General features: G+C 44.7%; 1 protein-coding gene and 1 long non-coding RNA gene across 2 annotated transcripts in view; both read right to left on the reverse strand.

Annotated features, from left to right (window-relative positions):
- Positions 1-13751, reverse strand: part of UBR3 (ubiquitin protein ligase E3 component n-recognin 3) — an 87897-nt gene extending 74146 nt beyond the window's left edge. Inside the window, exons 1-5 of the mRNA XM_035135671.2 lie at positions 13162-13751; positions 4078-4217; positions 3006-3164; positions 2010-2156; positions 1380-1429 (exon numbers count right to left, since the gene is read on the reverse strand). Of these exons, the coding sequence (XP_034991562.2) occupies positions 1380-1429; positions 2010-2156; positions 3006-3164; positions 4078-4217; positions 13162-13625 (960 nt within the window). The 5' untranslated portion in view covers positions 13626-13751. The remainder of the gene's footprint in view (positions 1-1379; positions 1430-2009; positions 2157-3005; positions 3165-4077; positions 4218-13161) is intronic.
- LOC132592952 (uncharacterized) lies at positions 9292-13154 on the reverse strand. The gene is made up of 2 exons (XR_009558440.1): positions 10327-13154; positions 9292-9949 (listed from the first exon to the last, which is right to left on the reverse strand). It is a non-coding gene; the product is annotated as an uncharacterized LOC132592952 (long non-coding RNA).
- Positions 13752-14430: the final 679 nt, after the last annotated feature.

Here is a 14430-nt window from a genome sequence, read left to right on the forward strand (position 1 = left end):
TATCTGACTCTTCGTGACCCCATGGACCAGAGCACACCAGGCACTCCTGTCTTCCACTGCCTCCCGCAGTTTGGTCAAACTCATGTTGGTAGCTTCGCTTCGAGAACACTGTCCAACCATCTCGTCCTCTGTCGTCCCCTTCTCCTAGTGCCCCCAATCTTTCCCAACATCAGGGTCTTTTCCCGGGAGTCTTCTCTTCTCATGAGGTGACCAAAGTATTGGAGCCTCAGCTTCACGATCTGTCCTTCCAGTGAGCACTCAGTGAGCACTGATATCGGTATCAATGAAAGGTTCACCAGTTATATTCCTGTTAAGCCAGGCTACTGTTAAGAACCATTTTTTTTATTTAAAAAAAGATGGACTATTATTTGCCATGGGAAATTCCCGTCATTTACATGTTAGAAAAAACAGGACTTCAGCATCTAAGTGCACGAAAAACTAGAGGATGCACACAGTTGCAGCATACGACTCCTGGTTGCATGCAGATGTGGGACGTGCTTCAACAAAATCTTTCTTGTTCAGCAGCCAAGAACCCAGTTCTAGATTAGAACCAGATATGGAACTACTGAAACAGCAGACTCTTTCCCCACTTTTCTCACTTTACTCTTCTTTACAAAGGTAAAGGGATCTCAGGAAGATGCTTATTCAGCATCTAATCTAGAGTCCTACCTCCGGTTTACAAGAGCTCTTGGGAAACATCTGCAACTGATAGGTCCTTTATTATTTCTGTTTTAAAAATGTGTATATATAAACACACATATGTTGTTAGTTATTCGCCCAGCATAGTTAATGTGCAGAACAATACCAGGCACGCCTACCCAGTGTTCCAATGGGACTTACTCCCAGTTAAATCCTAAGCATGCTTTCTAGGAAATAAACCCCATCAACCTCAGCAGGACTTACTTCTGCATAAACATGCTTAGGAGCGCCCTGTTAGAAAGAAGTATTCCTATCCTACAAATTCTAAGAAAAGGAACCTGGTGAAGAACAAGCCGTTGTTGTCAATACAAGAACACCGGAAAGATGCAGCTGAAACACATCCTTAGCTGCATTAACACTAGTTAAAACCTGCCCCAGCAAGTGAATCTGACATAGTAATGAGTTAGCGTTATTTCCAGAAGTTGCTATATACACTGCGATCCCCAGTGTTGCTAAAATTAGTTCAACGAAAGCAGTATTAACAACTCTCCTAGGGGAGAAAGCGGGGAGGGACTGGCCCTACATCAATACAAAGAGCTGTGTTTTCTGTTTAATGGCTTATAGGGCTGACACCACCAGTCTACAGTACATGTTAGCAAAGGCAAGCATGATAAAAATTAGGGTATTTCAATTTATTTCACATATTATTGTGCTTTCTTTTATTTCTGAAGAAATCTCACCTCATCTGAAGAGTCACCTTGCCCTGAAGCTGGCGTGGCACCTGCAAAACCTTGAGAAATTAAACATGAAATTAGCTTTTCTAATTCATACACAACTGGACAAAAGAATAATTGGATAATTTCATTTTAAAAAAACAATGCCCCCACCTATCTCTCCATGTAAGTTTGGATTTATTTTTCGAGCATGGGCTGCATTAGGTCTAGCAATATTGGAAATAAAACACTAGGAGGAAAATGGTAAATACTTCAGAAAGTGCTACATGTGGTTTGGGACAAAGCCTGGAACAGCGCAGAAATGCATGTTGCTGGGGGTAGTGCTGCTGCTGATAATGAAATGTGACCTTGTGCCACACAATTACTAAGTGCTCATTCGAACTTACACATTTTCTAATGGATAGGATCAAAGGGACCCAATGCTTCCATTGCAATTTACTTGTGTAAGAATTGAGATATTCCCCCATTGTAGCAATTGAAAAGGAGTTCTGTTTTCCTCTCTGTTATCTGGTACTGTGTAGTTTCAACTGCATTCTGTCAATTATTTCAGAAGCAGACATGAGGCAACGCTGCAAGTCTAAGAAGAGTCTTCAAATAACAAAGATATTTTTCAAATAAATAAATAAATAGAGAGACCTTGAACTACTGAAGAGCTTGCTCCTCCAGCTGCTTGCTCCTGCGCTCCACATGCAGCCTTGTCTTCGGGAAATGTGAGTCCAGAACCTTTCAGAGCTACAAGATACATCTCGTGGCTTTTCTTCGCACATGCATTTTCTGCACCACCTGGAAACATATTTCAAAAGATTTACGTTCACTCTAGGGACCAGCCTCACCAAGCCTTATTGCAGGGGTGGCCACCTTTCTGCAGATGTGATGGTGTGCAGCTGGGCTGCCAGTGCATTCCTCCCCCTTACACACATATCCTCCCCACCTCACAATAACAGTTTAATCTTCCCCTTTGCAGCTGCATCAGGAACTCTGATGCAACTTTAACCATTACAAGTCTGCACGCCACCCCCAGTAATCCTGATGCAGCTAAAAATTCCGCCCTCCCACTGTTATCGGCAGTGCAGAGATTGCAATTTTAGCTGCACTGAGAGCTCTGGGCAGGCAGATCAAAGCCTGCACTCCACAGCCATCCCAAGGCAACTAAAACTGCTGCCCACCCTCCCACTGCTTAGCAGCACTGTTACAGCAACCTTTCCACTACCGCCCAACTGACAGCTGATCAGCTGCAGAAAGTGAACTGGGCTTCCTGTAGCCTGAATGGGTTAGAAAGTTTGACTAGAGATTAAACAATAAATAGCCCACAGAGTTAAATACATTTGGGGCTTTGCAACACGATAAATGCCCTATAACTCATTTGATGCATGGGATTCACATACCTTCCTTTGAGTAGTGTTTTCAATGTGCTTTGTCATAAGGAAAATTTGACTCCTCTGTTGGCAGCACATCTGCAACTACCACAAGACCAGTGTGGAATTGTGGTTGTGTGTCGCAGACTGTGACATCATCGGCAATAATAAATGCCACTCCCTTCTCCCATACCCACACTATTTTGTGACTTTTTAAAGTACAGAATGCATGGTTAATACCAAAAACTCCTCAATACATAATAACATACCAACTCACCAGAGCTAAGATCTTTATAGAACTGCTGATTTGTCAAAACCTGAGTAAGGACTGAACGCATTGCTCCTCCCATTTTTGTCAGATCTTCCAGAAATGAAATGTGGGATTCCAATATCTGAAGGACTTTGTGAAGGTCTTTCTCTGATGGAACATCAAGAACTGAAAAACAAACAAGCAAGAAGTTTGTAGCAGATTGAGCAAACCGTTCTAGCTACTTTGTGGCTCCTTACTTGGTAATCTGTTACAACATCACCCCATCCCAACAATTAAAATTTTAGATTATACACCCCTTGCTGATTACAATATTTGTATGAGAGATAAGCTGCTCACATCTCTATGATCAATAAAGAAAGAAAAAACAGTAAAAAACTTTTTAAACCAAGCAACTAGCTTTTGTTTTCTTTTTATATTCAACACAGGATGTTGGAAGTTCTTGTTTCCTTTCCACAGAGTGATGCCTCTCATTCCCTCAATTCTAACATTATCAGGTATCTAAATTCTTCCCTTACTCTCAGACTATCGTTATGGCTCCCAGTTATCTTGAACTCTATCTCAGCATTCACACCATGGCTTACTCCACTCAAAGTATAATTCTCTCCCACTCCACTCTTTTCTGTGTAACCCAGGACACTCTGCATCAACTTTTGCTAGGATTTCAGCTTTTCTCTCATTTTGCAAAATATAAGGAGTTGCTTACATGGTGGCAGGGAGAAGGCTAACCTAAGCTTCACTGATCATATTCAACTTCACAATCCTGACATCACACTTTATTAAAAGCCCACTTGCAATTCACCAGCAGTTTGAAATCATCCCTACCTTCAGAACAAAATAGACTGTCACAAAAATCTGAAGAAGTGTGCATGCACATGAAAGCTCATACCAATGACAAACTTAGTTGGTCTCTAAGGTGCTACTGGAAGGAATTTTTCTATTTTATTTTTATTTTGTTTTGACAGCAGACCAACACGGCTACCTACCTGTAACTGTCACAAAAATGAAACTAACAACACTTATTCGTTGCACTGGGAATCTGCCTTGTGAACTTTTCCAAAAATATTAATAGCATCCATACCTGGTTCATCATAGCCTTCCCGTAAGTACTGAATAAGACAGAAGATGAATTGTGGAAGAACTAGTTCTGACATTATCAACAGATCTTTTGGAACAGACGGAACTTCTGAGCTTGATTTTATCCGATGCCTTTTGCAAAACCTACAAATAAAGTTATACAAAGTTAAACATACTCAGCCACCTAATTAATAACAAAGAACAGGTGGTTGCTAATTTTGAAAAACAAACAAACCATGCTATGGCTGCATATGTAAACATAAACCTAAGTAGGGCTTTTTTTTTCTCAAAGGGAAGTCATAGGAACTAAGTTCCAGCACCTCTCAGGTGGGCACCATTGCCATTCTAAGAGAATGAGGGAGGTTTACCGGCACCTCTTTTTTCTAGAAAAAATAGCACTGAAAGTAATGTTAGAAGAGCCTACTGGGTCCAGCATCCTGATGTCACAGTGGCTAACCAGATTTTTACAGAAGGCAGGACATGAGTGCAACATCACTTTCTTTCCTTGCAAGTTCCAGTAACTGATATTCAGAGGCACAGTCGTTGTTACTAGTTGCCACTGATTATACCATGACCTCCATGAAATATTATTTTGAAGCCATCCATGTTGGTGACTATCACTAACTCTTGTGGGAGCAAATTGTACAGTTTAACCGAGTGAAAGGGTACTTTCCTTTGTCTGCCCTGACTCTTCCAACATCCAGATTCATTGGATTTCCCCAAGTTCTGCACTATAAGAAGTGAAAAACCTTTCTCTATTCACTTTCTTCACACCATGAAGTTTTACTCACCTTTTCTGTAAACTTTGAAGCGCCAACTGTTGTCACCTTTCCTCATAGGAAAGGGAAGTTGCTCTATCTCCCTGGTCATTTTGGTTGCTCTTTTCTGAATCTTTTCCAGCTCTATTGAGCTGACGAGACGAGAACTTTATACCCACCAAGTAATGCAAAACTATCCAAGTCATGAGAAAGATGTGACCTTCCATATCAGGCACAGGCAAACTCGGCCCTCCAGATGTTTTGGGACTACAACTCCCATCATCCCTAGCTAACAGGACCAGTGGTCAGGGATGATGGGAACTGTAGTCTCAAAACATCTGGAGGGCCGAGTTTGCCTGTGCCTGTTCCAGATATCGCTGGACTCCCAACTCCCAACAACTACATATGGTCGGCTGCAGATTCCCCATTCCTGCCATAAACTGTAGAGAAACTGGGAAGAAAGTTCCTTTCTCACAGCTCACTGATATAGGACTTGCCATAGAAACATCTGTACTACCAGACAAACAACTACTGAATCTTGCAGTACTAGCTGGAATGTTTTCATTTGCACACATTCAGAAAGCAGTCTCTCACTCAATTTTAAATGCTACAACAGAAGCAGAGTTACAATTTCAGGAGAAATGAAAGAGAAAAAAGGATTGTCATGGCTATTACATACAAAAGACAAAACACAAATCCAACACAGAGAGAAATCAAACTACAGTATTTGCAGATAATTTAGAGCTTATTTAAGAGGAAGTTGTGATTTGTCCTGACCACACAAAAAACACTGGTCTATCCTTGCAGTGGCAAAAAAATACCAACAAAAGAAAAGCTGTGGATACATTAAATCAGTGATGGAAAAACTCAGCCCTCCAGCTGTTTTGGGACTATAATTCCCATAATCCCTGACCACTGGTCCTGTTAGCTAGGGATGATAGAAACAGCTGGAGGGCCAAGTTTGGCCATCACTGCATTAAATGGTTGAGGAAAAAGAGACTCCACGTGTTACAAAAAAGATTTTTCAGAGAACAGTCTATATAATTCCTCCTAAGACATAACTTAAGAATGTTTCACTTAAAGGTCTGGTACAGAACACATTCTCAGTTATGCATGAGTATGCCCAACACCACTTACTTGAATAAACCACTGAAATAACATTTGGCTTCTATGTTGTTGCCCTGCCAAATACGTGTTCCTGAAGGCTTGCTGTCAAAGCAAAATCCTCAGCTGATTTTTTTTTAATTTCTCATATGACTTTCACTTCTATATTGTATTCAAAAATTTCACTTTACTTATCATAGCTAATGTAGTTTCCTTAGATATTAATGATCTTGGCATGATCTTTAGTTAAAGAGCATCAGGGCCGGCCCTACGGCCAGGCTGGGTGGCGCAGGGAGTCACGGCGCCAGCCCGCCAGGTGGGCGCCCACCGGGCACTCCGTCGCGCAGCAGCGCCCTCGGCAGCAGCGATGCGCGCTGAGCCCGCCCGCCCGCCGTGCTGGAAAACAGGGCAGGGCTCCGGAGGGATCCATCGCACCAGGGCGCCAGAGGTGCTTAAGACGGCCCTGAAGAGCATCCTCTACATAAATACAAATGAAGTTTTTTCATTTGTTTTACAACTGTATAAAAACGTAACAGCAGTAAAATTAAAATGTCAATACAAATGTTTCACTAATAATCATAAGCCTGGGTTGCTGTTGTTTTAAAGTACAAGTGGATGAATTTAAAAACAGAAAACCACTCAGTGATTTAAAAAGCCACTTTGTAATTGCCTGGATTCACCAAAAAACATCTCTCAGCATTTGACTGGATTGGGGTTTTCGTGGGGTGGTATCGGACAAAAGCCACATTGCAACTACCTGATTCTGAGCTTCTATACTCTTATTTATAGCCCCAAAATTTCTAAAGTGTCAGGGGGAAGAGGTAGATGAATAATTAAACCCATCTTGATTTCAAAGCCAAAATGTATTCAGGCAAAGTAAATTTTAGAAAGTTTAGTTTGACAAGAGATTGTGTATGGGTACACAGTACTGTGAATCATAGCTTTATTGAAAACTGTTCATTGGCTCAGCAGCCAAGGAGGTTGTTTTAAGAGACGTTACACTGGACACAATCAACCAGGGATTTCAGCAACAACAACAAAAGTAGTGCCAGGCAGAATACAACTTGAACTTTATTTCTTTGCATGCTAGAAATTCTTGCTGTGGCAAAAGTACCAAGAAACCTGACCTTTTACATACCGTGTTTCCCCCTTTTTAAGGCGTAGTCATAAAATAAGCCATAGCAGCATTTCTAAGCATTTGAGAAATATAAACCGTACCCCGAAAATAAGCCATAGTGATAGGCGCTGTGCGGAAGAGATCACTGAGCTCCCCGAGTCAGCAGCAGCAACGCCGGCCGCAGCAGTGTTTGCTGAGTCCTTTCTTGCTTTTGGGACTTGGTTACTGTGCTGGCTTGGGATGGTGTGTGTGCAATTGCTGTTGCTGCTTCGTGTTTTTCAGCTGGATTCTCTGGGTTCTAAGCACTTTCCCCCGTTTGTTTGTGAAGCAGCACTCGGCTGCAGCCCCTGCCTCTCCCGACGGCTGCATGAATGCGAGGCTGGAGTTGATCGCTATCTCCTTTTCCATTTCTTTTGTCTTTGAGCACCCGGCCCCGCCCCCTCTCCCCTTCGTGGAATGAAGAACAGAGTTTTAGCAGCATTTCCTCATTATAAAAAAAAGGTCAGGAACTTTTACTTTAACCTCAAAAATGGGATATTTCCTCTCTCTAAAAACAACTCTGACCTGAACACCAATAAAACGGGGGTAGATCACCTCCAGTTTATAAATCCGCAAGTAGATCGCAGTCTCTTGGAAGTTGGGCTCTATACTTTGGCTGATTGCAAGCCTTTGCATCTTTAAAAAACAAAAACCATGCGCTTCTCAGTCTTAATTTTCCTTTAATTCATCCCCCTATACCCTCCTCCAACCATTGTCTCCTTCCATTCCTTACCCCCCTCCCTCTCTCCCCACTTCCCTCACTCCTGTGCGATCTCATTTAGTCATATACTTGCTTTTTCTGTTGTGTTGTCTATTTTATATTTAATATTATTACCCTTTATGATGTTATTTTTCCCCTTGCGATAATTATTTATTTTTTATCTTTAACTAACTTTCCTTTCCATATTTTTCCATATATAACTCAACACTTTCCCATTCCTTCTTAACTCTTTGGATAGAGTGCCCCCCCCCATTATTGTTGTTAATTTTACAATTCCTGGATTTTTTATGGAACCGAACAGCTCGGGTGCTTCAGAATGTGCCTTCTGTTGCTACAGGGCTATGGGGCTTCACTATTTGACCCCCCACCCCAGGTTGGGATTTTTAAAGTAGTTCTGTGGGTCCCAGGGCACAGAATCACCCCGATCCTTTCCTTTGTCTAAACAGACCTCTTCCCCCCTGACTTTGGAAGGCTGTGCTTCAAGGGTGATACCAGGGGTTTTTTAAGACCTGCGCCTCTTAAGGATTGTTACGGTCCATAACTTCCATTGCTTTCTACAGGGTTGGGGGTTTAAAGCACTGCCACCCCCACCCCACCCTGCAGGCGCTCGGAACTGGCAGCGCCAACAACGCGCCCAGCAATGTGCAGAAGAGAGCACCGAGCATCCTGAGCCAGTGGGTCCCAGTTGTACCAGCACTTTTTTAAAAAAAAAAGACACCCCCTGAAAATAAGCCACTGTGTGTTTTTTTGAGGGAAAAAAGTTATAAGACGGTGTCTTAAAAAAGGGGAAACACGGTAGCTGTTAATGTTGACCTGAAAGAGAGGGCAACTGCTTGCTATGATGGAAAACTTAAAACACAAAACAGATAAAGGATGATCTTGACTAATACAGTCTTGGTTGGTCTGCTGGATATTCATACAGACCATGGGAAGGGTAGACAATATTAAGGAGAGGTGAAGAATGAATGGGAACAATGAGAAAGACAAAAGTCTAGAATTGTAGAGGCAAATTCCTATTCCAGAACTTGAAACAGTCCAAAAGATCTCAGCTGTAAACTAAGAAGTAACACACAAAATAGCTCACTTTCTACCAACCCCTTCAGTTACCCAAAGGGGACTGGGGCTTTATCTTTTATACTTGATAGCTCCTTAGCTTAAATAGTGACTTCCATCAAGTCAGTGGGAAGAATCAGCAGATTTGCCAAGACATAAAAGCTACCACAAAGTCTCACTGGATATTGGTTACTACAGCAATTAGCATACTCTTATGTTATAAACACATTCACTGTTTTCACAAGATACATTAATTAATGCAAGACTGTTGGGAATTAAATACTAGTTATTACAAGTATAAGAGGAGGTGGTAATCCTTTTTCTGGAAGGTGGAGTTCATATGTTTGAATTCTCAATTTAAAAGTTTCCAAGAACATAGAAACTAGCCTTCTTTTTGACATGCCAGTTTTCTATGTGTAGGATTACACACACACACACACACACACACACACACACACACACAGTGTGAGGGGGGAAAGTGTTTGATCCCCTGCTAAATTTGCCTGTTTGCCCCCTAACGAAGAAATGGCCAGTCCATAATTTGAATGGTATATTTATTGTAGCTGTCAGAGATAGAATAACAACAGGAATACTTTTTCCCCCTCACTGTGTGTGTATATATATAAAATTCCAACACAACACATGAATTAAAAGAAAGACTTGCTATGGAATCACAGAGCAACCATTAACAACCATGTATGTCATCCTCCAGGGGTAACAAAACATTGGATAAAACTTTACAATACACTATAATTCTTGATATGACTAGAATGCAGCTTCTTGGCTGCTACTGCAAATTTATTTTGCAGAACTTCCATATTGCACTTTGCTCCAACTTCCCAGATTTCTGCATTTGTGCTTTGATTTTAGCCACAAAGATCTTGAGAACAGCATTAATTCATTGGTTTTCTTTTGTACAGAAAAATCTGCTGAGCTGGCCAATGGACCTGGCTCTTGATAATTTAATGTCACCCAGATGTAACTTCCATGAGAGTTTCTCATTGACACGAAGTCCAAAGTATTTGAACAAGTGGTCCAATTCAAGGAGATAGCCATATAATGACCACCTGAATTTAGGTTCCCTCTGGCCACATGTATGGGACCCAGGTGGCGCTGTGGTTAAACCACTGAGCCTAGGGCTTGCTGATCAGAAGGTCGGCGGTTCGAATCCCTGCGACGGGGTGAGCTCCCGTTGCTTGGTCCCAGCTCCTGCCAACCTAGCAGTTCGAAAGCACGTCAAAATGCAAGTAGATAAATACCGGTAGGAACCGCTACAGCGGGAAGGTAAACGGCGTTTCCATGTGCTGCTCTGGTTCGCCAGAAGCGGCTTTGTCATGCTGGCCACATGACCTGGAAGCTATACGCCGGCTCCCTCGGCCAATAATGCGAGATGAGCGCGCAACCCCAGAGTCGGTCACGACTGGACCTAATGGTCAGGGGTCCCTTTACCTTTACCTTTACCTGGCCACATGTAACAACCTTACAATTCCATTTGTTATTTCTGGGAACTAGGTCTAACTGAGTTCATTTGCACATCAACTTCAAGTATATAATCCAGGAAACACCTTTATTGACTTTTGCTACATCTCCTTCAAATGTGATGATATTGGATTTGTCAAAACATACTGTTACTTGTCATCCAAAAGAATATTTGGCACATCTGAAAACCTAAGTGCAGACTGCCACTACACACTATCACTAAATTAAAATAATCCCTATCAGATCCCACATTCCCACTTCACTGTCCCCACATTCACATTGCATCGATAATCAAGGATGCAAACTTCAACAAGAAGAATCCAGCAACACAACACAGATTCTCATAGCAATTTAGCAGTCAAACAGATCAGGAAGCAATCTTTTTGGAAACTATGACAACTGCATTATATTCTTCCCACCAATTGAATTTGTAAGGCACAGCTACATTTTAATTATAGGCTTGCCTGCTGCGATGACACAGCATTAGCACACAAAAATAAAAACAGCCAACTTCCACAGCTGGCACTGCCAACAATGGACAGTGTCTATCATGGTGATCAGACGACACTTGGGAATTGTTTACATACTGGCATACCTTCAGAGTTCACACTTCAGTCCTTACTAAAACGAGAGTAGGGGATAGGATGACTCCAGCTATCACATGCGTTCAATATGGCAGCTAGTGACTCTTCCATAACTTGGCAGCACTTCATCGTCTCGCCCTGCCAATAAAACACTACTGCGCTGCTGAAATTACACCCTCACAGCTTTACATCTGTCCATTACTGCAGCAACAGCAGGTACTCCCACCCTCAAATGCTTCAAAAAACAACAAGAAGCCACTTAGCACATTATACCCTTTGACTTCTCCCAGGAACCTCTGCACTGCAGGGAATCCCAGTAGTGGTACCTCTAGTTACAAACTTGATTCGTTCCGGAGGTCTGTTCTTAACCTGAAACTGTTGTTAATTAGAGGCGTGCTTTCGCTAATGGGGCTTCTTGCTGCCGCTGCGCCACCCGCACACAATTTCCGTTCTCATCCTGGGGCAAAGTTCTCAACTCGAGGTAACTCTTCCAGGTTAGCAGAGTTTGTAACCTCAAGTGTTTGCAACCTGAGACGTTTGTAACTCGAGGTACCACTGTACAATTAAATAACGTAGGATGGGGTGGTTGACTCCTGCCCTAGAGGCCAAATCAATGCCCCCCCCCCACAAATTTTTCTATCTCCCCATCCCATAAGACTCCACCCATTTTGGAAGTGGTGCCAATAAGACAAAACTTTAAGGAGATACACAGCACTATGTCTCTGGCCAGCTCAGCAAAGGGAAAAAAGGAAAAGGACCCCTGGATGGTTAAGTCCAGCCAAACTTGAATATGGGGTGCGGCGTTCCATCTCGCTTCAAGGCGAGGGAGCTGGCGTTTGTCCACAGACAGCTTTCTGGGCCATATGGCCAGCATGACTAAACTGCTTCTGTCACAAAGGGACACCATAACAGAAACCAGAGTGCACAGAAATGCTGTTTACCTTCCCACCGCAGCGGTACCTATTTATCTACTTGCACTAGCATGATTTTGAACTGCTAGGTTGGCAGAAGCTGAGACAGAGCAACAGGAGCTCACCCCGTCGCACAGATTCGAACCGTCAAGAGGCTCAGGGGTTTAGACCACAGCGCCACCTGCTTCATGTGCCAGCTCAACAATCAGGTGCCACCTCCTGGACTGGATGCAAGGCTGAAGGAGGGCAGATGGAGACTGCCTAAGGCCAAACTGAGGTTGATGGCGCACAGCCACCTTTGCCCCAATGGACAAACCTCTGCTGGACCAAAGTTTCCACAAGGCCCACTTCACCACATAAACTTATTCCGCAAACAGCCTGCAATTCTGCATCCATTATTACTGGTATTGGGAAGTTTTTAATGTCTGGGGTTTTATTACGTTTTTTTATGTGTTAGAAGCCGCCCCAGACAGATGGGCAGGGTAGAAATAAAATAATAATAATAATAATTCAATCAATGTGTGCAGCACTTTACAGAGTACACAAGTCCCATTTAGTTCAGTGCGGCTTTGCTTCTGAGCAGACACGCCTAGGATTACACGGCAGGTATGCCCTGTGGAACACCCTCCCAGCAGATGTCAAACAGATAAACAGCTATGTGGTTTTTAAAAGACACCTGAAGGCAGCCCTCTTCAAGGAAGTTTTTACTGTTTGATGTTGTGTGGGGTTTTTACTCTTTTTTGTCGGTTGCTGTCCAGAGAGGCTGGGCCAACCCAGTCCGATCAGTGGCATATAGCTAAAATAATAACAATAATAATAATAATAATAATAATAATACCGGTAATAATAATTGTGTTGTTGTTGTCCGTTTCTGGAGTCAAAACAGAGCCCATGAGTGCAAAAACAAGCTTGCTCCGGGTTACTTAATAGGGTGGATTAGGTCAGGATTTTGCACACAGGAAGATGACAGTCAACCGGTCCTCCCTGGTACTATTATTTTCACTATTCTTGTCCGTGAAAGCGAGGGAGGGAGGGACTCTCGCTTTTCTCCCAGATGTCAGGGGTGCCAACTTGAATGAAATATTGTGTGTGTTTTTTTTCCAGGTAAAGACCCACCCCACATAACCGATCGCATGACGTGGCGCACACGCACCATCTGAATGGCAATGCCCATCCACTTTGGAGGTGCCCCCTCGGATATTTTATGGAGGGATGGGGGGGGGTTGCCACCCACTCGCAGGCACCCGCAGGGGAGGCCTTCCCTTGGGCTCCCCCCTCCCTCCGCCCTAGCCAAATGTCTCCCCCCCCCCCGGGGTACTCACCCGGCCTCCCGCATGACGTTGCCGTCCCCGCAGTCGCAGGCTCCGCCGGCCTGGCTGCGAAACATGTTGTAGTCGTGGCCGGCATGCTCGCCTTGGTGGAAGCACTCGGCGCACAGGCTCATGCAGGGCGAGATGCCGCACGTCCGGCACCGGTAGGCCACGAAGTTGGCCGTCCACACCAGGCCGCACAGCGTGGCCGGGTCGTAGGCCCGCACCGCCTGCACGAAGCTGTCCCACGGCTCGCCGCCCGCCAGCAGGCAGCGGCACCACGCCAGCGCCTCCGACACCGACTCGCCTCCCCCGGCGCCTCCGCCGCTCGGCGGACTCAGCACCGTCTCCAGCAGCGACCGCAGCTCGCCCGCCGCGGCCTCGCTCTCGTCCGCGCTCAGGCTGAGGGCCGCTTTGAGGCGCGACGCCGTGTCCCGCTTCTCCTGGGCGCTCGAGCCCCCGGCGGCGCCCGCCATGGCGGCGGCGGCGGCCTCCGAGGCTTCTTCTTCCCCCCTCAGCAACCGCGACGCAGCTTCGGCCGCCGGGCTCCTTCGCTCTCGGCCCTCTCGGCTCCGCTTTCCCCTCCCTTCGCCGCCTCTCGCGATAGCCGGGAAAGTCGGCCCGCCTCAGGCCGCCTCCTCGGCTCGGCTCGGTCCGCCGCCGCCGCCGCCGCCGCCGCCTCCTTCTGCCACGGCTGGCTCCTGGCGGCGCCTCCCCGCCCCGATGTTACTGTACACACCCGCCCCCTCCGGTGTTCAGCTTCGGAGGAACCTGCGTGTTTATATGGGGGTGTGTGGAGGGCAGCAGTGCGGGTTGGTGCGCCTACTACACGCATGAAACGAAAAGCGCTAGCGGCGTTCACACGACACACAGCTAGCCAAGCGGCGCGTTTTGGCCAAACGGCCCCCCTTCGCGTGTCCGCTCAGAAGCGAGAAGCGCGTTATAGAGTCCCAACCCAACTCTTTAGCTAGGGGCCGAAGGGGACACTCCCGTTTCCATAAAACATTTGAGGCCAAAGTTAATGGGCATTGCCATTGTGCACCACATCATGTGATCGGTCATGTGAGGTGAGCTTTACCTGCCCCCCCTCAATATTTTATTCAAGCTGACTCCCCTGGGTTTAATAATAATAATAATAATAATAATAATAATAATAATAATATAATGTAATAATATAATAATAATATTATGTACCCAGAAGTCAAATAATAACAATAACAATTATTTATTACTGTATTTATACCCCGCCCATCTGGCTGGGTTTCCTCAGCCACTCTGGGC

The sequence above is a fragment of the Zootoca vivipara genome, chromosome 1 (genome assembly GCF_963506605.1).
Source record: "Zootoca vivipara chromosome 1, rZooViv1.1, whole genome shotgun sequence".
In the NCBI taxonomy this organism is placed as follows: Eukaryota; Metazoa; Chordata; class Lepidosauria; order Squamata; family Lacertidae; genus Zootoca; species Zootoca vivipara.